The sequence below is a fragment of the Phoca vitulina genome, unplaced genomic scaffold (genome assembly GCF_004348235.1).
Source record: "Phoca vitulina isolate PV1807 unplaced genomic scaffold, GSC_HSeal_1.0 scaffold11, whole genome shotgun sequence".
Lineage (NCBI taxonomy): Eukaryota > Metazoa > Chordata > Mammalia > Carnivora > Phocidae > Phoca > Phoca vitulina.
The window spans coordinates 45,184,345-45,208,695 of NW_022589714.1; the positions used below are offsets into that span (position 1 = coordinate 45,184,345).

General features: G+C 43.9%; 1 protein-coding gene across 1 annotated transcript in view; it reads right to left on the minus strand.

The window, feature by feature from the left end:
• CMTR1 (cap methyltransferase 1) overlaps positions 1 to 24,351 on the minus strand; it is a 49,695-nt gene that overhangs the window by 5,127 nt on the left and 20,217 nt on the right. Inside the window, exons 9-20 of the mRNA XM_032409897.1 lie at positions 20,568 to 20,766; positions 19,659 to 19,777; positions 17,546 to 17,642; positions 17,090 to 17,222; positions 16,182 to 16,361; positions 5,694 to 5,750; positions 4,878 to 4,935; positions 4,311 to 4,379; positions 3,189 to 3,320; positions 1,984 to 2,106; positions 1,249 to 1,340; positions 372 to 440 (exon numbers count right to left, since the gene is read on the minus strand). Of these exons, the coding sequence (XP_032265788.1) occupies positions 372 to 440; positions 1,249 to 1,340; positions 1,984 to 2,106; positions 3,189 to 3,320; positions 4,311 to 4,379; positions 4,878 to 4,935; positions 5,694 to 5,750; positions 16,182 to 16,361; positions 17,090 to 17,222; positions 17,546 to 17,642; positions 19,659 to 19,777; positions 20,568 to 20,766 (1,328 nt within the window). The remainder of the gene's footprint in view (positions 1 to 371; positions 441 to 1,248; positions 1,341 to 1,983; positions 2,107 to 3,188; positions 3,321 to 4,310; positions 4,380 to 4,877; positions 4,936 to 5,693; positions 5,751 to 16,181; positions 16,362 to 17,089; positions 17,223 to 17,545; positions 17,643 to 19,658; positions 19,778 to 20,567; positions 20,767 to 24,351) is intronic.

A 24,351-nucleotide genomic window follows, 5' to 3' on the forward strand; every position in this document is an offset into this window, starting at 1 on the left:
AAAAATGAAAAGGCCAGGTGATATGCTAATGACATTGGAGCGAAAGCGTGCGATTCACAAGGTGTGTGAGCACCCTCAGGAGCACGTGCATCTTAAACGGGGACACCTTAACCGCTAGGAATGAATCTCTCCTCTGGAGGTTGGCCCACTGGGACAAGCAGGATGGGGAGAGAGACTGGGGCGGAGACCCCTATCCTAGCAACCCCCCCTCCCCAACAATTCACACTCACCAAGGGTAGTCTTATCTAAAGCCAGCCTTGCCTGGTCCCCTCTACTGAGCTCTCCCATCCCCCACAGGACGGGGAAGCCGGTGCTGGCCACAGAGCAGCAATGGGGAACGGGGGTTTGGAAGGCGGAGACCATGTGCTCACCTGATGGGATTCATGTCAGGCCGACTGGGCTTGGAAACAGCTTTCACAAATTTCTCAGCAAGCTGAATTCTACAGTTCAAACAGAGGCTCTCAGAGGCAAGCAAAGGCGCCTCGACTAGCACCCCTGCCCCCAGGGCCTTTCCACGGCAGCCGTGAAGGAGCACTGGCAAGCGCGCAGCTCCCACCCCCAGCACCCCAGCACCCGCAGGCAGCCCACCCCTCCCTTCTCCACGGCCATCCTTTGCAGGCCTGCCCTCTCTCTGGGTTCTGACACCCTGTTCGCTCTGTCCTGGGAGGCTTTCCCGAAGTGTGCGTCGAGGTGTGTCCAGTCCCCTCCACTACAACCTCAAGTATCGTCTTTAGTGTAGGTGTCCGCACACCCCAACCACTGATACCACAGCACACCCCACAGAACCGCCTTAGGAGTGATGGCAGCAACACAGCAGTGTCAGATGTCCCTCCTTTTTGTCCCCTCCCCCCCAACAACTGATCAGGCATCCATCCACAAACAAGAGGGATCCAGATGAACTGAGAGAAACGGGACTACCCATGCTTAAGGCATGTTCTTTAGAGACCCTTCCTCTCTCTATAAGGTTATTGTCTTGCTCAACCTTAACACAAACATCACTTCTGATCTGAACAGCTGTGGCACAATGGAATGTGCTGGTATCCATGGCCATCAAGGCCCACGCCCTAGCACACTCTGCAGTGCCGATATTAATTCCTCTCCCTGCCCCTGGAACCAGCCAATGGGTGGGAAAGGGAAACTAAGCCTATCTTAGGCAAGGAAGGCCTAGGTGAGGGGCCAAGCCCCAGAGGCTGCTGCCAGAGTTGCCCTGGCCTACCCCGCCCTCCCTACCCAGGGCCCAGGTCAAACCGCTGGTTAAAGTGCTGCTCCCGCACGTCACTGCCGTTCAGCACGAGGACATCGAGGATGTGGATGGCACTAATCTTCCGCTGGGCCTTCCCCTAGAAGGACAAGTACACTGCCCACCCTGCCAGGCACTGGCCTGGGGCCCACCCACACTGCCCACCATGGCGTGCTGGCCTCCATTCTACCTATAGCCGGAGAAGGGAAGGACTCCAAACACAGGATATCTCTCTTGCCCCACCTCCCCAGCTCATCCTCAGCACCACACTGGCCCAGACTTCTGAGCAGGCAGAGATCTGAAGCTTTGGGTGACAAGCCCCCTGGAACCCAGGGAGAGGCGGCCGCCATGGCGCTCCAGCCGGAGCCTAGCTTCCCAATCTTGTCAACTGTCCCCACTAAGCGTTCTGAAAGTCACGTGTATGGCTGTAATGGCCAATGCGCAAGGGATCCCGGTAAAAACATCACCAGCAGCTAAAAACGACCCAGCAGGCCCACTAGGGCCCTCGCTGCCCGGAGATGATCGAGATCCCCTCTTACACACATGCGGACTATGGTCCTTCCTACCTGAACATATCATGGTTTAGAGCAACTACTCGAGGAGGAGGAATCATTACAAAGCCTTTCCCCAGCTCTGGGCCCTGTGAAGCACCACATACAACATAACCCAGTTAACTGAGGGGGGAGCTTAGCTATAAAGCTTAGCCGGCAGGGCCAGAACACGTGAGCAGAACCACCTCTGACCTCCCCTTTCAGCTCATGGACGATCTCCACAGACAGCAGAGTATCCCGGGGTAGCTCTGTCTTCAGGTCCAGCTTGACCCAGCGGTCTGACTGGCGGCCATCCCATGTGTAAATCTGAGACTTCTATGGGCAGAGAGAAAGGGCCCCATCAGGCAGGTATGGAGATCGAGCGGTGAGAACCTCAGTTCTCAAAAGGGCTTTTAGTTGGCAGCTAAAAGCTGATGGGGCTGGGAAATGTCAGAAGAAAATGTCCAGGAGAGATTAGCCAATTATGCTTCAGCAACAGGGATCTGGTGGTCCTGGGGGGAGGGAGCAGGCCCAGGGCACCACTCAAAAGGCCTAAGTCCACGATGAGTGGCCGTCAGGAAAGATCAAGCTTGGTGTATGTATCTCTGAGGTGAGCTTACAGAAGGGTCCAGTGAGTTGGTGGGGGTGGGGGTGGGGGCAGAAAGTAAAAAGAGAAAAAGATCAAGTGTGAGAGAACACAAAGTAAGTGAGGGAGCAGAGATAAAGTTACACAGAGATACAAAGCAGAGTGGAAAGAAAGAGTAATGATGACTTTACCCAATTAAGATAAAGAATTGCCAAGGCTCGGGGCGCCTGGGGGGCTCAGTCAGTTAAGCATCCAACTCTCAGTTTCGGCTCAGGTCATGATCTCAGGGCCGTGAGATCGCTGGGCTCAGTCCTGGGTGTGGAGCCTGCTTAGGATTCTCTCTCTCCCTCCCCCTCCTCCCCCTTCGCTGGCACACACACCCTCTCTCTCGCAAAGAAAACGAAAAAAAAAATTGACAAGGCTTTCCCTTATCTTAGACTCCAAGGGCTCCAGAGCAAGACAGGATGACGAGGGATGGTGTTGCAAAGAAATGGCTGCATGGATTCAAGCCACATTAGCCTGCTGACCATCCTGCTAGCCTAGGAAGCTTAATATCACAAGAAAAGAAGCAGTGTTCCCTTTAGCAGTGCACAGAGATGAGTAAGCAAATGTGTGAATAAATTAAAAACTGAATGGATGAATGACACTTGGCTAACTCAGAGGAAGAAAGGAAGTGAAGCTTTAAGAAATACCTTCCCTGGGGTCAAAGCCCCAGCTCCTTGGTGCCAAGAGAACATGCACCAAGTGTGGCAGGCAGCTGTCCAGACTCCCACAGACCTAGACCAAGGTTCTACACCCCAACTACTAGATGGGAAGCCAGCGGCAGACTTACCCCCAGGCCAATGAGGAACTTCTGCTCGCTGCCAGACACCATGCAGCGGTAGTCGAGCACTGGGCGGATCTTCTCCAGGGTTTTGGAGGTGAGCAGTGTGGGCTTATAACTGAAGATGTCAATCTCAGTGCCCTGCAGCCCCGGGTCAGAGAAAACACGGCTGGGTTGGGGGAACGGACAGGTGCTCAGGAGAGGTGCCTGTATGGGGGTGGGGGCGGCTGGGAGAAGCGAGGGACAGGAGGCACTGGCTCTCTGAAGCATGCCCCCCTGCACCCCTGCTCTACCTAACCATGCGCTAACTGGGATCTAATTCCATCTGCTTGGAGTGTTCCTTTAGGACCTATTAGGACAGGCTGAGAAGGGAAAGAACACAGAGTCCCTGAGTACAGATCAATTTACCAGAGCCATAAGGAAATGTCACCTGAATATAAAAGCCACCCCTTCAATAAAACTGAAGGCGAGGACTCATCAGGAGTTGGTCTGAGAGCAGTTAAGTGACCTCTCCACCCCATTTAGAAAAATGTACATGTGCTACTCTTTTGAGGTCATCTTGAACCACATTCTCCAGTCCTTGACCCCACAAAACCAGCACAATGGCCCATGATCTGAGCCAGATTTAAATAAGCGCACAGAAAAGCTGGAAGTCAGGTGGTAGAAAAAAACAGGGCAGAAGAATTCCAGGGACCAGCTCACCAAAAACAGAACAGGGATTCTAGGGTTAGGCCAGCCCCACTGTGGAGCTCCCGATAGCCCCTCTTGGCCCTCTGCCCAGCTCCCCTGCCTAAGATCATCCCACACTTCACTGTCTCCCCTGCAGGCAAATTTCATGCGACCCTGAACTTGCCAGGGAGTGGTAGCCAACCCCACCCTTCGGGCAAGTGGGAATGCTGAGCACATCACATCTCAGGACAAGAATCTTCAGGCAACCCGATGGGCTTTTGGGGAACTCAACACCCTACACCAAAGGCTCCCACCTATGGTGGCCTCAGCCTAGTCCCTCAGAGCCCAGGAGGTGCCTACACAAGCCCTCTGGAGGCCAGGCATCTGGGGATCTCAGCAATACCTTCCACATCTAAAGTTAGGCCTCTCTAACTTTTTATTTTCCCCAGATACCAAACTTACCTGGATTAGCTCAAAGAACTTAGATTTGGGGTCTGAGGAAGAAGGAGCAACTCGAGCCTGGTCTGGGATCTGAAAGGAGACAGCAACGAGCTTTGATTTTCAAATGCACTTTCCACGAAGGCTGTCTGTGAGCACATGCAGGTGAGGGGATAGGTCCAGACGGGGGAACAGGCCATGGCACCTAACACGGGGGGCTGGAGAGCAGGAGATGGAGGTGGGTAATCCAGCCACTGCCCCACTTCGGGCCCTGCGGTGCACACCACAAAGGCCACTTCCCTCTCTCTGGGGCTCTCTGTGGGCAGTGTTGCTGTACAGAGCCCCAGCAGCAAAATGAGGCCTGGGCACCCACCACCCTTGCCCTTTCTGACCCAATTGCGGGTCCACACGGACAGTGAAAGGGCCAAGAAGGTAACTCCTGATGATGCTGAGCCGGCCGGCTCTGGAACACCATAAGGACAGGCAGACGTGTTCACACGAGGGGAGACCCTAAGGTGACAGGGTTGGTCAATCCATTCTTCTCTACAGCCTCCCTGCCCTGGAGCAACAAGGGGCTGGGGAGATGCTCACCCCCCAAAGTCGAAGGCACTCTTTCCGGATCTCTGCCTGCCGAGGCTCACTCAGGGTCCTGAGAAAATGAAGCCAACAGTGATTAAAACCTCCAAGAGGTGAACCCCTCAGAACCCCAGAGAGAGGAAGCCCACATGAGTAAACGTGTGTGCACACACTGAGGCCGCACTGCCATCAGCTCAGGATGCTAACAACACTCACACGGCTCTGCCCCTTAAAGATGGGAGCTCAGAGGTACACAAAATGGGGTGACCTCCCCTTCCCACCACAAAGGGAAGGGAGACTACCCTCCTGATCACCCTGGATGCCAGAATTCCCCACACAGCCTTCTCTCAATTACCCATCAGCATGTTCTGGCTCCTCCTCTGCTGAGAGAGGCCACATTAAGTCCATCCCAGTGGATGTCACTATGTCCCAGAAAGCTGACTCAGTTTATGTTCACCCCCTACCAGAGGGTTGGTTTTCTTTGACCAGTCCTATCTCCCCTCTCTTGATCACTCTTTACTCCATGTCCCCTCAACATTATGTATTCTATTCATACTATGCCACTCTACATCCTCTGATGCACTACTACTAACTCTTCCTGTATCCTTCTCCTGGGTTACTCTTCTCTGCCCAAACACAAACACAACGTCTTTGAAGGCAAGGTTCATGCCATATACTTTTCTGGCATGCTTCACAGACCACAGCAGAGTAGAAGATAAAAGAGTAGATGTTTTAAAACGTTTGTTGAAATGAAATAAACAAAGAGCTTAGAGCAAAATAAAAAGATCTTTCCTTGAAGTAGATGAATTCTGGGGAGTGGGCAACACTTACGTGTCTTGAACAAACGCATGGATTTTGGCCAGAGCTTTGATCTGCAGACTACAGTGGCTAGAGAGGGGGGGAAAAAAAAAGATTTAATTTCAGGATTACCACAAAAGACAGCCAAAAGACATCAAAAAAGAGTTCAGCCAGAGCAGTGCTATCTATATTTGGGGGAGAAGGGCTGGAGCCCTGAAAGAGAACTCCCTTGACCACACCCCAAGGTACAGTTACATGGGGCCTGCTTACAATAAAGCAGAATTGAGTCAAACCCTCCAGACACTCAGCTCCCAGGTCCTGCTAAAAGGAAGGTTCTGATCCCATCCTTAAAAATTTGAAAACAGTAGTGAACTAATTCTAAATAAAGCAACAACAAAATCCAGACCCAGTTCAACTGCAGACTAAACCCTATACTAATAGCTGCCCTTTCTACTTTAATCCCCAATGTTCTTTTACACACAATGCCTGGCATTAAATAAAAAAGTACGTGACATGTGATAAAGCAAGAAAATATGAGCAACTAGCAAGAGGGAAAACAATCCGACAGCACAAGATCCAGAAAATGGTCCAAATGTTAGAATTATCAGACAGGACCCCTAACTGAAAAACATGTTAAAGGATCTACCAGAAAAGATGTACAATGTGCACGCAAAATAGAGAATTTCAGCAGAGATGAAGAAACCACACTTCTAAAAAACAAAGATTCTAGAAATATATAATATTAGAGATGAAGAATCACTTTGATGGGCTTAACAGCAGACTGAAAACAGTAGAGGAAAGAATCCGTGAACCTGGGGACTGAAACACAAGACAAAAAAGTGAAAAAACACACCAGCACTGAAGCTCTACAGGACAATAGCAAACAGTTTAACATAAATAAGTAGAGTCTCAGAAGCAGAAAAAAGACTCAGACAAAATACTGACAAGATAATAGCCAAGAATTTTCCCGAACTGATAAATGAAATCAATCCACAGATCCAATGTCAAGAGAATCCCAAGCAGAATCAATACAAAGAAAACCATATATAAACACATCACAGTCAACATGCTGAAAACAAAGATAAAGGGAAAATCTTAAAGCAGTCAGGAAACAGGACACACAACATGCATAAAAACAGTAAGAATAATGACTGACTTCTCATCAGAAACAAGGAAGGCAGAGAACAATAGAACGTTATCTTTCAAGTCCTGAAATAGAAACATAGTCAACCTCAAATTCTATATCCAATGAAAATATCCTTCAAAGATGAAAGGGAAATAAATACATTTTCAAAAGACAAAAGCTGAAGGTATTATTCCAGCAACACTTGCCCAACAAAAATAGGCTAAAAGAAATTCTTTGGGCAAGAGGGAAATGATTCCAAATGGAAACCTGGCTCTGCAAGAAGGAATGAAGAACAACAGAACAGGTAAATAGGTTAGTCAATATCAGGACCTTTAAAAAAAAAATTAAATGGACAAATACAGGCATGCCTCATTTTATTGCGCTTCACATGACTGTACTTCACAGATAATGCATGTTTTTTTTACAAATGGCAGGTCTGTGGCAACCCTGTGTCAAGCGGACCTACTGGTGCCATTTTCCCAACGGCATTTGCTCATGTCATGTCTCCATGTCACATTTTGGTAATTCTCACAATATTTCAAACTTTTTATTATTATTTTTGTATTTGTTATGGTGATGTGCGATCAGCGAACGTTGGAGCCTGAAGATCAGACTGAATTGCTATAAAACTTTAAAAGATGAGGAGCTGCTTCTTATGGATAAGCAAAGAAAGTAGTTCTTGAGCAGGAATCTACTCCCGGTGAAGAGGTTGTGAAGACTGTTGAGATGACAACAAAGGATTTGGGATATTACATAAACTTAGTTGATAAGGCAGTGGTAGGGTTTGAGAGGACTGACTCCCAATTTTGGAAGAAGCTCTGTTGGTAAAATGTTATCAAACAACACTGCATGCCACAGAGAAACTGTTCACGAAAGAAGAGTCATTCAATGTGGCAAATGTCTTATTTTTAGAAATTGTTGTCTTATTTTAAGAAATTGCCACAGCCACCCCAACCTTCAGTAACCACCACCCTGATCAGTCAGCAGCTATCAGCACTGAGGCAAGACCCTGTACCAGCAAAAAGATTACAACTCGCTAAAAGTGCAGACAATGCTTATCATATTTAGCAATAACGTATTTTTAAATTAAGATTTCTATATTGCTTTTTGTACATGCTATTGCACACTTAACAGACTACAGTATAATGTAAACATAAATTTATATGCACTGAGAAACAAAAAAATTAATCTGTCTTGCTGTATTGCAATACTCACCTTACGGCAGTGGTCTAGAACCAAACCCACAGTATCTCCGAGACATGCCTGTACCTTTAAGTCTCTTTAAAAGACAATACGGACTTTATAGTTTAAAATTAAAATAACAGCAAGGTAAAGTAGGGTTTATATGAAATAAGAACATGCATATACAAGTAAATGCATATTTACTCTGGTAAGGTTCTTACATTGTTCATGAAGTAGAATACTTTTTGAAGGTAAACCATGATAAATTAAAGATGCATACTGTAATCTTCCGAAACAGCGAAAACATAACACAAAAGGTATAAAAAAGAAAAAACCCAAGGAGATATAAAAGACTATTAAAAAAAAACACAAACTTTCCCCCCAAAAAAGGAAGGAACAGAGAAACAAAAAGAAGACAGGATAAACAGAAATCAAACCACCAAGATAGAGGATTTAAATCCAAACATATCAATAATTACATTCTAAGTAACTGTACTAAACACTCTAATTAAAAGGCAGAGACTGTCACACTGGATAAGAAGGTAAGACCCAAGCATACGTTATTTACAAAGACAAAGACAGGTTGAAAATAAAGTAACATAAAAAGACAAACCAAACAAATACTAAGCAAAAGAAAGCTGATGTGGCTATATTAATACCAGACAAGGTAGATTTCAAGACAAAGAGTATTACTAGAGATAAAGAAGAGTATTTCATAATGATAAAAGTTCAATTCATTAAGAATAACAGAGAATACAGATTTAGAGACTAATATACCTCATGAACACAGACTCAACTTAATAAAATATTAGTAAATCAATACAGCAATATATAAGAGTGATACACATAATCAAACCATATCCAAAAACGCAAGATTTGTTTACCATTTGAAAATCACTCAATGTAACTCACTGTAATGGAATAAAGAAAAATAACATAATAATTTCTATAGATACAGAAAAAGTATTTGACAGAATTAAACATCCATTCATGATAAAAACTCTAAACAAACTCAAAATAGAATAAAACTCTGCCAACCTGATAAAGGACTCTAAAAAAAAAAACCTACCAACACCATACTTATTAAACAATTTACACTTAAAATCAACAATAAGGCAAGGCTGTCTGCTTTTATCACTTCAATTCAACATCAAACTGGAGGAATTAGTGCAATAAGACAAAGAAAAAAAAAAACAGAGCTACTATATGATCAAGCAATTCCACTTGTGGGTATTTATCCAAAAAAACTGAAATCAGGATCTTGAAAAGATATCACATCCCCATGTTCACTGCAGCACTATGCACAACAGTCAAGATGTAGGGTGCCTGGGTGGCTCAGTTGGTTAAGCAACTGCCTTCGGCTCAGGTCATGATCCCGGAGTCCTGGGATCGAGTCCCACATCGGGCTCCCGGCTCAGCGGGGAGCCTGCTTCTCCCTCTGACCCTATCCCCTCTCATGCTGTTTCTCTCTCTCTGTCAAATAAATAAATAAACAAACAAAATCTTTAAAAAAAAAAAAAAAAAAAAAAACAGTCAAGATGTAGAAACAAACTAAATGTCCACTGACAGATGAATAAAGAAAATGTGGTAATATACATACGATGGAGTATTTTTTCAAATTTTTTATCTTAAGTAAACTCCACACCACATGTAGGGCTCAAACTCACAACTCCAAGATCAAGAGTTACATACTCTACCGACTGAACCAACAAGGCACTCCTTTACATACAATGGAATATTATCCTGACTTTAAAAAAAAAGAAATTAAGCAACATGAGACAACATGAATGAACACTGGGGACATCATGCTAAGTGAAATAAACCAGACAAAGAAAGACAAATACTGCATGATTCCAATTATGTAAGGTATCTGAAATAGTCAAATTCATAGAACCAATAAGTAAATTAAACATTCTCACAGGATACACAGTCAGTATACAAAAATCAATTGTATTTCCACATACTAGCAATGAACTAGAAAATGAAATTTTAAACATACTACTTACATTACATCCAAATGCACAAAATTCTTAGGGATAAATTTAGCAAAAGATGTGTAAGACTTCTATACTGAAAACTATAAAACTCTGCTGAGAGACATTAAAGAAACTAAATAAATGGCCATTTTTTTATTTATGGATGGGAAGGTTCAATTTTGTTAAGATGTCACAATTCTCACCAAATTGATTCATAAATTCAATGTAATCTCCATCAAAACTCCAGCAGGCTTTTTGTAGGAACTGACAAACTGATTCTAAAATTACATAGAACTTCCAAAAAAAAAACCTAGACTAGCTAACAGTCTTGAAAAAGAAGATCAGTGCTGGAGAACATACACTACCTGACCTCAAGGTAACTTGTTTCAAGGTACAGTCATCAAGAGAATATGGCAAAGGACAGACAAACAGATTGATAGAACATGGGCGCCTGGGTGGCTCAGCTGGTTAAGCGACTGCCTTCAGCTCAGGTCATGATCCTGGAGTCCTGGGATCGAGTCCCACATCAGGCTCCCTGCTCAGCAGGGAGTCTGCTTCTCCCTCTGACCCTCCTCCCTCTCATGCTCTCTGTCTCTCATTCTCTCTCTCGCAAATAAATAAAAAATTTAAAAAAAAAAAAAAACAACATTGATAGAACAGAACAGAGTGCTCTAGATATAATCAATCACACATATATAGTCAAATAATTTTCAACAAGAGTGCCAAAGCAATTAAATGGAAAAAGGAAGGTATTTTTAACAAATGGTGCTAGAACGGAGTATCTTTAAGGAAAAAAAAGAACTTCGACCCCTACCATCATAATACCACATGCAAAAATTAATTTCAGGTGGACTACAGACCTAAATGAATGAAACTTCTAGATGAAAACAGGAAAATATTTTCATGACTTTAGGCCAAGACTGTTTAGGGAAAAAAAATCAAATCACAAACAAAAGAAAAAACTGATAAATTAGATTTCGTCATCAAAATTTAAAAATTCTAGGCATCCAAACTGAAAGAAAAATAAGTAAAATTATCTCAGTTCACAGTTTTTTATGCAAAAAACCCTAAGATTCCACCAAAAACTATCATAACTAATAGGCAGATTTGACTAACTTGCAGGATACAAAAATCAACACACAAAAACCAGTCATTTCTATACACTAATAATGAACAATCTGAAAAGGATTAAGAAAACAACTCCATTTACAATAGTGTCAAAAAGAATAAAATACTTAGGAATAAGTTAAATCAAAGAAGTGTAAGACTTGTACATTAAAAGCCACAAAATGCTGCTGACAAAAATGGAAAAAGACATAAATGAATGGAAAGACATCCTCTGATCATGGACTGGAAGACTCAATATTGTTAACATGACAATACTACCCAAAGCAATCTACAGATGCAATGCAATCCCTATCAAAATCCCAGTGGCAATTTTTGCAAAAACAGAAAAACCCATCCTAAAATTCTTACAGAATTTCAAGGGACCCCACAGCCAAAACAATCTTGAAAAAGAAAAACAAATTGAAGGTCTCACACCTCCTCATTTCAAAACTTACTACAAAGCTAGAGTAATCAAAACTGTGGTACTGGCATAAAGACATAGAGACCAATGGAACAGAATAAAGAGCCCAGAAATATATGATCAAATGATTTTCAACAAGGGTACCAAGACCATTCCAAGAGGAAAGAACAGTCATTTCAACAAGTGGGTTGGGGAACTGGATAGCTACATGCAAAAGAATGAAGTTGGACCCTTACCTTATATCTACAAAAATTAACTCAAAATGGATCAAAGACCTAAACATAAAAGCTAAAACTATAAAACTCTTAGAAGAAAACATAGCAAAAAGCTTCATGATGTTGGATTCAATAATGATTTACTGAATATTACACCAAAAGCATGAGCAATAAAAGAAAAAATAAATTGAACTAATCAAATAAAAAACTGTATACTGAAGGACATAATCAATATAGGGGAAAAAAGAGCAAAGAATGAGAGAAAATACTTTCAAATCATGTATCTGATGAGGATTAATATCCAGAATATATAAAGAACTCTTACAATTCAACAATGAAAAACAAACCAATTTAAAAATAGGCAAAGGACTAGAATAGGCATTCCTCCAAAGAAGATACACAAACAGCCCAATATAAAAATATGTACGGGGTGCCTGGTGGCTCAGTCAGTTAAGCATCTGCCTTTGGCTCAGGTCATGATCCCAGGGTCCTGTGATCGAGCCCCACGCATCAGGCTCCCTGCTCAGCGGGGAGCCTGCTTCTCCTCTCCCTCTGCCTGCCAGCTCTGCCTACTTGTGCTCTCTCTCTTACCAAATAAATAAATAAAATCTTTAAAAAAATATATGTACAATATCATTAGTCATTAGGGAAATGCAATTCAAAACTATAGTGAGATACCATTTCACACCCATTAGGATGGCTATTATCCAAAAAACAAAAAAGAGAGAGAGAGAGAAAGAGACAATAACAGGTGCTGATGAGGATGTGGAGAAATTGGAACCCTGGATCATTACTGGTGGGAATATGAAATGGGGCTGGTGCTATAAAAAATAGTATGGCAGTTCTTCAGTAGTGGCACCATTTAAGCACAATTATTACATGATCCAACAATTCCACTTTTTGGTATATACAGAAAAGAACTGAAAGCAGGGGCTCAATTACCTGCACACCAATATTCAGAGAAGTATTATTCACAATAGCTAAAGTGTGGGGACAATCCAAATGTCCAAAAACAGATGACTGGATAAACAAAATGTGGTATATACAGATGGAATATATTATTTAGCCCTGAAAGGACTGAAATTCTGACACATGCTACAACATGATGAATCTTGAAAACATGCTAAGTGAAATAAGCCAGACAAAAAAGAAGAAATATTGTATGAGTCCACTTATATGAGGTACCTAGAATAGGCAAATTCATAGAACTAGAAAGTATAATAGAGATTACCAGGGGCTTGGGGTGGGAGAAATGAGGAGTTATTGTTTAGTGGCTACAGAGTTTCTGTTTTGGATGATTAAAACATTCTGGAAATATACAGTGATGATGAATCCACAACAATGTGAATGACTATATTTAATGCCACTGAACTATACATTTTAAAAAGGGTCAAAATGGTAAACTTTATTTTATGTATATTTAACCACAATAAAAAATGATGAAAAATTTTTAAACTTCTGCTTATCAAAAGATACCATTAAGAAAATGAATAGGTATGTCACACATTAGGACAAAATATTCACAACACACATATTTGAAACCAGACTTGTATTCAACATAAAGAGTTCCTACAATTTAATAAAAAGACAAATCAATTTTTAAATGATCTAAAGACTTGAAGAGACACATCATAAAAGAAACATACAAACAGCCAATAAACACATGAAAAGAGGTTCAACATCATTAGTTACCACAGAAATGCAAATCAAACCACGAAAGATACCACCTCACAGAAGGACTATTATCAAAAAGAAAAGTAGTAACACGTGCTAGTGAGGATGTGAAGAAAAGGGAATACTTGTGCAGTGTTGGTAGGAATATAAATTGGTGCACCCACTATGGAAAACAGTATAGAGTTTTCTCAAAAAATTAAAAATATAGAACTACTAACAGTCCAGCAATTCTACTTCTAGGTATTTATTCAAAGAAAACAAAACACCAATTTGAAAAGACCTATGTGCCCCTAGGTTCATCACACTATTATTTATAATAGCCAAAATATGGAAGCAAGCTAAATGTCCATCAATAGATGAATGGATAAAGAAGATGAATATATACAATGGAATATTACTTGACCATGAAAAAGGAATGAAATCTTACCATTTGTAACAATATGGATGGACTTAGAGGCTATTACGCTATGCGAAATAAATCAGACACAGAAGGACAAAAACCATGTGACTTCACTTATATGTGGAATTGAAAAAACAAATGAACAAATAAAAACAAAACAGAAAAAGACTTACAGATATAGAGAACAAACTGATGGTTGCCAGAAGGGAAGGAGTGGGGGGATGGACAAAATAGGTGAAGGGAATTAAGAGGTACAATCTTCCAGTTAAATAAATAAGACATGGGAATATAATGTACAGCATAAGGAATATAGTTAATAATACTGTAACAACTTTGTATGGTGACAGATGGTAACTAGACTTATTGTAGTGACCATTTCATATATGTATATAAATACTGAATCACTATGTTATACACATGAAACTAATACAATATTCAATTTAAAAAAAAAAAAAATATATATATATATAAATAAAATCACAATAGTAGAACACTATACCCCCACCAGAATGGCTAAAATGAAAAAGACTAGCAATACCAAATGCTGGCAAAGATGTACAACAATCAAAATTCTCACACTCTGCTGGAGGGTGTATAAACTGGTACAAGCACTTTAGAAAACTGTATGGCATTATTAACAAGTTAAATAACACATCTAACTTATGACCTAGAATTTCTGTTCTTGGCCATTCATCTAAGAGAAATGAAAACATTTGTCCATCAAAAGCCCTGCACAAAATGTTTTAGCAGCTTTACTCATAACAGCCCTAAACCAGAAATATCATAAGTGTCCATCAACAGAAGAATAAATTTGGTATGTCCATACAATGGAATACTACTCAGCAATAAAAAGGAACAAACACCACATGAAAGAATCTCAAAAACACTATGGTAAGGAGAAAAAAAACTGACACAAAAGTGTCTATGTATGATTCCACTTATACAAAGTTCTAGAACAGGTAAAACTAATCCAGGATGATAAAAGTAAAAGTGGTTACTTCAGGATTGACTGGATGGACACAAAGAAATTTTCTGAGGTTAATGTTTTTTTTTTTTAATCTTAATAGAAATGTAGGTTACGTGGATACATGCATTTGTCAAAAATGATTGAAGTGACACATAAGATCTGCATTTCAATTATGGAATTACATATCAATCTTTTTAAGCAAAGAAAGAAAATGGATTTGATATAGGATTGCTTAAACACTGCACTATTGGGAACACTGAGAGTCCAGTTTTTTGTTTTTTGTTTTTTTTTTTAAGATTATTTATTTATTTGAGAGAGAGTGAGCGAGAGAGAGAACATGAGTGGGGTGGAGGGGTAGGGGGAGAGAGAGAAGCAGACTCCCCACTGAGCAGGGAGCCTGACGTAGGGCCTGATCCCAGGACCTGAGCCGAAGGCAGACGCTTAACTGACTGAGCCACCCAGGCTCCCCTGAGAAGTCCAGCTCTGCCATGCATCCATACACGCTCATAGCAGATGGCAACACAGTTCAGCAAAAGAAGTCCAAAAACGTTACAAAGCCATGGTTTTGCTGACTCTAGACCGGTTCGGGACAGCATGCTGAAGCTCAGTATCTGCTCCACCTTGGTATCTCCCATCAAGATGAGAGCACTTATGTGGCAGTACTGTGCAAAGTTAAAATACTGTAGGATGATGGATAAATGGGTAAAGACTTCCTCTTCTGTGATTCTCCAGGGCCTATACCTTCAAACTTCTCTAGGAGTCGGGACTGTGACTTAGAAATGACCTTTCCAACGCCTGTTTTGCCCTGTGAGAAAGCACTTCTACTGACTCACTGCTACTATACAACTCTCCAACATACCTCAGAAAACTTTTCTCTCAGGCCTGCCCACTTAGAAAACAGAACCACTGTCACTACTTTTAAATTATTACCAGTAACAGCAAGGGGGAAGGAGGGGATCAAAGAAGGTTTAAAACAAAACAAAACAGCATTCAGATCACCTGTCTGGGGAATTCATGAACTGGCAAAAAAAGCTTTAATACCAGAAATTTCCAAAGCATGCTGCATCCTTGCTTCCTGGCCATCTCCTGTCTCCGACAGGGAGCTTCACAAGGCAACAACCATGACAGCCTTTCACAGAAGCAATTAAAGAGCAGTTACTCCTGCCTCCAGGGACACAGGACAAGGCTGCTATCTATTAGTTTTCACTATCATCCTCAGGCTCCCATGGGCAGGGCTGTACCAACCAGGTTCCCACTGGCCACCCTTGGGAAGGGCATGGGGGTAGGACGAGAGTCCCCAAAGTCCAAGGAGCCCTGGAACAAGCAGACCAATCCTAGTTACCAATTTTTTAGGATTGACAAAGTGATACTAAGAGCTAGTCATTCAGTCCTTCGTTCTCTGGTCTTCCTTGATACCCCAGTGGCATCAGCAAAAAACACCCGGTTTGCTTACCTCTCGTTGGATCGTATCATGTAGTCAGTAAATTCATGGTCTCCCTTGATCACCTCCAAGGGGACCACAAGGTTGACGTCAGAATCAGTGTTCTGCAGCTGGTTGAGTTTAATATTGACTGAGAAGAGGTAATCCCGCACATCATCTATGCCCACCTTCAGGCCCTTGCACACCACATACCTGGCAGAAGACACCCTGTCAGTGCACTGAGCAAGGGCTTCTCCCCCACATTCCTCCTCCCCAAACTCTTTGCTGAGTCATAAAGCTAAACAGTCTTAAGTCCATGCACAAAGAACAGCACACACAGACTCTGCTGCAAAAGTTCAATTCAATTCTTTCCTTTTGATGTTGGGCTGTATTTCTACCCTCTGTAGCAGTGGTTCCCAACCGCCCTGTGCCAGGCTGGCTGCATTACCATCACTAGGGAGTCTGTTAAATTACAGACTTAATTAATAGACTCTCCAGGAATGGGGCCCAGAAACCTGTGTTTTTAACAAGCCACCTAAGCAATTCAGACTGGCCACATCTTCTCTCACATTATGCAGGAGCACTGTGTACTGTGTCCCAACTGGGAAGCCAACAGTGCCCTCTGGGTGGCGGCCCCCTCGCCCTTGCCCAGTCCATGTCCCTCAAGGTGCCCCTTCTTCTGGTCATCTTCTCCTTCCTGGACCAAGCCAAGGATCCCCCACCTAAGTGTGAGGAATAAGGCTTGTGGAGAAGGAGGCAGAGGCTGAAGTGGCACACACAGAACCATTAGGATCCGAATCCTGCCTTCTACTGGCTCTAACTGTATCCTTAAAATCAGGGTTTTAATGTAGCTTGAGTAGTTATGCCAGAGAGGTGCATCAGGATGTGCTGTTCTAGCATGCAGTCGACTAGTCTGATTAAACTGGAGAGGAAGGCCTCACCTCTCTGAGTTGGCAGGACGGCTGGTGACCGGCTTAAAGAGACACACTCGTTCGAAGCAGCAGTAGAGCAGGTAGACGAGCCCCACACTAAACGGGGTGAATAGGTCAAAGGTTTTACAGATGAAGTGGCCTCCTAGATTAGAGCAAAAACACCAAGAGCAGTCAGTGGGTTCTACCCCAGGAGGCAGTAAGGTAATCTCAGGGAGTAAGTGTGACAAAGCCAAGAACCCACCACCGGGGCCCGCTGAAAGAGGCAATTTAATGGGGAGACTCAGCTTTAGAGGGGACTTTGGGGATTCTACAGCACTTACTTCCCTCAATTCCTCATTTAGCCTCATTGAGTCACCTGATATAAGCAGTTTTTTTGTTTGTTTTACTCCCAAGCCCTGTACATGCTCTTGCCCAATAGGGCCTCTAATGAGTCCTAGGCTGGGGAGAGAGCTGAGGAAGTGTCACCTGTTCGGACAACAGACAGCGCCATGAGGAACTGACAGAGCAGAAGCTGCTTGCTGAGGATCTCCTGCAGGTTCTCCTGCCCCTCCACTGAGAAACCCTGAAATGAGAGGATACGAATCAGAGCGGGAAAGAGACACGATGAGGACTTCATTCATCCCTACCCCATCTTCACTGAGACGTCTTCAAGTGTTTTCACTGACTTCCACCATCTGACTGATAAACACACAGCTCAGCGTTTAAATTACTTTGGCATGGTGGCATGTAGCCTCCTGGGTGAAGCTAGCACTAGGACCCAGGCGTGGTGAGTAGAACAGTGCCTTTCTGCTGCTTCATCGCTCCCAGGGGACAGAACCAAGTCTATTTTTCCAAGGAGATGGTCCAAAAAATTGTAAAACCCGTGTGGGAATCCAGGGGAAGAGTAAGGGAGGACAGAGGCAAAATACTGGCTGGTCACAGGCCAACTACAAGATAGGAAACAGAATGCCCTGGTCAGTCCAAGAGCCAGGGAGTGGTGTGACTACTCTGCTTGGGCTTACTCAGCCACTATGCTGATCACTGAACAGGCCCCAGTATGGTGACAGGAGAAAACTTAGCACTACTCTGACACTCACAGTAATCTTTCTTTCTCTGCTGACCAAAACCCCCTTCCTGTCTCAAGACCATGGAGCCTCTCCCTCCAGCTGTCAGGGTCTCTAGCCAGGGTGTTTGTTCAAAGAATGTGCCTTGCTATTCCTGGAGTGGTCTCCCTCCTTGTGAGATGCCAGCAGGGAGCAGAGAGCCAAGCTCACACAGAAGTAAAGGAGGCCAGCGGCTGGAGGAAGGAGGAGAGGAGAGTTGTTGTTTACTGGCTATAGAGTTTCAATTTCACAAAAAGGAAAAAAGCAGGGAAATCTGTTTCACAAAAACGTGAACATACTTAGCACTACTGAACTGTACACTTAAAAATGGCTGAGATGGTACACTGTATGTGTTTTTTATCACAATAATTTTTTTAAAAAGTAAAGGAGGCTGACCTCTGTTCAGCTGGCTCCAGCCAGACCAGGTCTCCCTCACTCAGTCCTACAAAGGTAATAGCTAAACGACTCAGAATCCAAAATTGTTCAGCAATGCCCTCCAGATTTATGATGTTTCTCAAAATGCATGTCTATTTGTAGAGTCAATCAAAAAAAAAAAAAAAAGCCCAAGTCACCTGTCTACATCGCCTAAGCAGAAAGACAACCCTCAAGTCTGCACTCTGGCTGCCACATGGCACCAACTGCCTCCCAAGCACTAGCAGGCCCCCACATCTGCTCAGCGGGAGCAGCCCCTCCCTCTTTATCCCCCAAGCCTGTGTCTCTGCTGTTCCCTGCCGTGCACAATGCTTTGGTGAGCCAGGGCATCTTCAGATCCTATGCTGGCATCCTGCCCGTTCCTTCACCTTTCCACGTGGTTACTGCTTGAGAGGCCACCCAAGGAGCTCTGAGGCTCTTCTCAATTCTAGCCATGTGACCCTGGAGCAACTGCCACATTCTCTGTCATTCCTCTTAGAGTAAGTGGTGGCTTACTGCAGAAAAGACTACCTGCAGCACCAGATTTCTAGGTGAAGAAGCTACAGTGGAATGCCCTCTGTACCTCAAGCAGCTGCCCAAAGAACAAGGCTCCCTGAATATTCACTTCAGCCCAACCACTGACAAAGCCTCCTGTGGGTTCCCCTGAGCTGCTGCCTTTGGTTATGTAGTCATCTGTCAGCCATCCAGAGGCTTAGGGGTGTAAGGACAGCCTCTACCAGGAGCTGCACCCAGGTGACAAATGATGGAAATGTTCTTTCCAATCAGTTTTGCCTGGTCCATCTTGGTCATGGTCCTCCCCTACCATCTCTTACAGCCAACCAAGGCCTCTGAGGAAGTGAGCCAAGAATCCACTTGCTCCAAGCAAAGATGTCCACAACATTACAACATTGACAAAGGAATCATTGAAAATATGTGCAAAAAGAATAAAAACATACATCATACATCCCTACTATCTGAATAGTGAACCACCACAGTCTGGGGCAGCAAAAGACCAAATAAAACAAAACAAACCTTTAACATGCTAAATCCCTAAAGCATCACCCTATGGAGAGAATATCACCTACCCCATCAGCCATCAGAAAGTGGACACCCTTGCGATCTGTGTTATCCAGGACGAAATTCCGAAAAGCAGTGATGTTCTCTGGGCGGGTAATATCTCCATCTCCATCAATCCCACCCTCACCTGGCAGGACACAAGAGTCACATTTAGCTCATCCACCCTGTGCATCCCAGGAGCTGGGACACAAGCTCTCTGGGGGCTGTGAACACAGGTTTTCCTCGAGGACCAGGAGAAAAGGCCCTGTGAGGAGCAATTCACTGCAGGATCTATCCTGCAAAGCTGCCTTGCAGTGATGGACCAAGAGGCAAAAACAGGGCCCTGTTGTAATAAAGCAGAATTCAAAATGAGTTGTCCAGCTAAGAGTCATCAAATGAAACAGAGGGCCTTCCTCTTCAAGACTGAAGTTGTGTTCAAAGCACCTACATTTAGAAACCAGTATCAATTTTTAAATAAGAACTGTTACGAAAGAACTTGGGATTTGCTGCCAAATCACAGCAATCAAGAAAGAGTGGAGGGGACTGCTGTGGGGCTGCTGAGCTGTTACCCAGTGCATCCCACCCCCGGTGCATGGTGCCGGAGATGGGCATGGGGTTTGTATTTGTTAATAACTGCCATTCTCAGCCGGAGACCAGGCAGTTTCATTATCTCCTGTCACCACAAGAGAAGAAAAGAGGATTTAATATGGTTTTGATGAGAGTTTTGCCTAGTGCAGTGTTTAACCTGCATCCTACAAGTGTGGGGGTAAAAAGGGACAGTCTAGAGGGAACCAAGACCTTCACGACATGGACTGGAAACCCCAGGCTGAGAGACCCAGTAAAGCAAACATGCCCAGTGGATAACTGCCTCTGACCTAGAGTCCCCACAGAGGATGGTCTCTCATCGCCCCCAGTACCCTCCTCCTCTATGTCCCTACCATAGTAGGGTTCGAAGAGCTCACTGGAGGCCGAGTAGAAGTCCTCCAGTTTGAAGTCATTAGGGCCCTTCAGAGTCATTCCGAAGCCCTTCGCGTGCCACTTCTTCCTCCACAGCACGTACTCTGAGAAACCGCCTGGGCCTGCGCAGACGTCAGCAAAGTACAGAAGCTCAGCTTCCCGGTCCTTTACCAGTGGTTTCTGCAAAGGCAAGTGGAGGACAAGGGAGGAAGGGAAAAAGTCTGGCTCAATGGGGAACAGGAAGGAGAATGCAGGGGGAGTAAAATGAGCCTTTCAGCAAGCAGAGTGCAGAGCTCCCGCCGGGGCCACAACACCCAGGATATGTATCCTCCGTGGTCCCCGCCCTCTGGAGTTGCCCATCCCCACCTCAAAACACCCCTGCTGCCTTCAACCATAGGGCCCGGCTCAGACTCCTAATAAAAGCATCTTACTAGGAATCTGAGTATGCATTTTTATTTCTCAGAGTCTTTTCCTTACCATATCCTGCCTTACAAGAGTCCCACTGAGCAGAATAGATGCTGTATCCCCCACTTACAGACAGGGACAAAAAGACACCAAGACACAAAGCAACCTGTTCACAGCCTGTGTGCAACAAAGCTAAATCGGAATCCAGTCAGCCCGACTGCCAGACTCAGGTCTTCCTGTCCAAAGCCTGAGGGGCTCTAACACCTCCCTCCCAGGCACAGGGCCTACCTTTCCAAACCGCAGCCTTTTGCTCCCCTTCTCCCCTTCCTTCTTGGCTCTCCCTATTTTTTTCCAATTAACTTTTTATTTTGGAATAATTTTAGATGTACAGAAAACCCGCAAAGACAGAGTTCTCATATGTTCCTCATCCAGATTCCAATTTTGTTAACATCTTACATGGCCATTTGTCAAAACTAAGAAACCAACATTGGTACACTGCTATTAACTAAATTCAACTTGATTCAGGTTTCGTCAGTTTTTGTTCTGTTCTAGAATCCAATCCAAGATATCACAGTGCACTGAGTCTCCTCCTCTTTTGCACTCCCTTCCCCTGCCTTTGCCCCTCCCTTAGCCAGGTGCATGGGGCGGCAGTGGAGGGCTAGAGGCTGACAAGGAGAGGGAGAAGGAGACCCTGGTGTGCAGCCTCCGGGCAACCCCAGAGTACCCGCCCACCTCAGAAATAACTAAATTACAATAATCATTTGAATTTTTACTGGATTATAGGTTTGGTCACTCCGGTACCTTTTAACTCTTAATCTGAAATTTACGCTGAACCCAGCACTGGCCCATAGTTTCTCTTTTATACACCTGGTCATAAAGGGTGAATTCTACTTGTCCCAACCTGGCTCCAAGGCAGAGGGGATATACCATCTGCACTGGTGACAAGAGGTTGAGCTCTAGAACAGGTGACTACAGAGGACCCTGAGGAATATCCAGCGAGAAGGAGCTTAGGCAGCTCGGCCTTCCCTCTCCATAGGTTTGTCATGGCTGAGTACTTGTCCAGAGTTCTGTAACTGCTAGATAAAGATCAGAAAGCTTCAGGAGAAATAGTTTTAAGAAAGAAATGGAAAATACTAATGTTCACAATCTAGTCACTTTCTGGGTGAAAAGGGCCCTGCCTCTGCTGATAGCTATCCAGCTTTATCAAAACAGTGAAGAACTCTCTGGAGAAACTGACTTTAGCTAAAAATAAACTTCATCATCCTCTGACAAGCCCACCCAGGCATGCTGAGATATATCAGTTCTTTCTCTTCTTCTCCACCAATCTAGCCCAGTATTCTTTGTTCCTGAGCCATCAATTATTCACATTTTTGGATTATATTCATTTGCACACAAAAAAAGACCTAATGGCATTTGCTGAGAACATTATGTAGCGTTTTCTAGGCAGCACAGTGGTAATGAGGCAAGGGTCACAAGTTTAAGGCCTGCACACACTGGAAAAGAGGAAAAATAACGTTCCTTACCACTGGCCATGCCTAGCCCCAGGCTCTAGGCTTTCCCAGCGAGACACTGGCCCAGAGGAAGACTGGGTGAAGGAAGGAAAATGAATCAATGAAAGAATCTCACCTCCAAAAAGAGGGCGTAAGTATGATCTCATTCTTTGATTTTAGACATGTGGCCCTCACAGGTCACGGCCAGAAGGTCTTTTCATAGAACGGACAGCTAGAGTTCTCACCTCTGCCACTTATCGGCTGTGCAGTTAAGGGCAGCATATAATTTACACCTGTAAGCTTGAGCTCCCTCAACTGTAAACTGGGACTAATGTAGGTTCTCAAGGCTGTTGTGGGATTGAAGTACCATATGTCAAAGACGCTTAAAAACTATAAATACTAAACAAACATAAGATGATACAACATCCAACTGGATCAACTTCCTTGGAGTCAAAACTTTTGTCCTTTTCCATCGCCTCATGCAGTACTCCAAGCTCAGTGGGCACTTTTTAAGTGCTGTCTAATTTCCTCTAAGATACCATCGCAACTCAAAGATCCACATTCAGTTTTTGTCTCCTGTAAGGCTTCACAGACAACATTTACTTACCTCAGCAATATCCCCAGGCACACAAAGCCCGCACATAATGTTACGGTTTATTATATGCTAGCATATACCCAAAGAATCTAAACTCCCTTTTTTCCCTTGTCTCTTCCAATTCTTGTTTACAATTTGTTTCCCCACCTAGTCTCTTTTCTCCTTTCACCACAACCCAAAAAACCAGAATGCCAGTGAAAAACCTCATAATCCCCTCTGCCACCCACCTCCAATCTCCCCACACCTACCCAAGCTTCAAATTCTCCATGCTCTTATTCTAAAATTTGCCTGATCCAAGAACCACTGAGACCCTAGCAAACTCGGGTGTGTGTCTGGGCCTTCAGCCACTCCCATCTCTGCTGGTAACTGCTCTAGAGCATCTCTGCTCACCTAAAAAACACACCAAGCCTGCTGGGCTTGGCTGTCACTCTGGTCCTCAGGGGAAAAGAGAGAAGAAAACACTAGGGATGGAGAGAAATCACTTTTTATAGTGGAGTGCAGAGAAATATCTCTGAAAGGGCAATTCTCCATAGCCACTAACAATCAGTTCAGGTCAAGAAGGTGCCTGAAGCGTTACAAACACAGCTACCTTTTCCTATGTAACTAACATCTCCACCCTTGACCTGAATGGTACAACCCTGGTGCCTCCTTCACTTTCCTGACAGCAAAAGACAATAACCAGATCCCAGCTGCTGGAGGCGTTTACATTCAAGAGCCCAAAATGATCCTGTGACTTCCCAGCAGCTTGACAGAGCTCCTCTGCCAGGCAGGGGTTTAAAGGAAATCATTTGGAGCTCAGAAAATTAAACCAACATTGTATCAACCTAATTTTCTCAAGATGCTAATTCCAAGAGCCCTTTTGTGCTGCCTGCTGGTCCTGGAAAACAGGGAGGGAGACCTGGGAGAGAGAAATGAGTACAGGCTGGAGGGGTCCAATGCCAGTTTTGCCAGCATGGAGGGAAGCAGTTAGGCAGGTGGAACTGAAACATTAAAGAATTTGGAAAATAAGTTCCTTCAGCGGGTAGATAATCAGGGGGCCTAGTGGAAGGAGAGTGAGTGAAGCAGAAAGAGGTCTGGGTACAGCTGGCTCCTGACCCCTCACTGTCAAAGAGAACTAACTTTCTGGGACTGAGTAAAAGTGCTTTGAAACCCTGAAGGGAATGCTAGAATGAAATTTCCTTTTTTCTTTCTCTATCATTATGGTGTGTCTGTGTTCAGAGGAATGAGATGTAGCAGAGTAGAAAATCATTTTGCTCTACCACTTCTTGAGAAGGG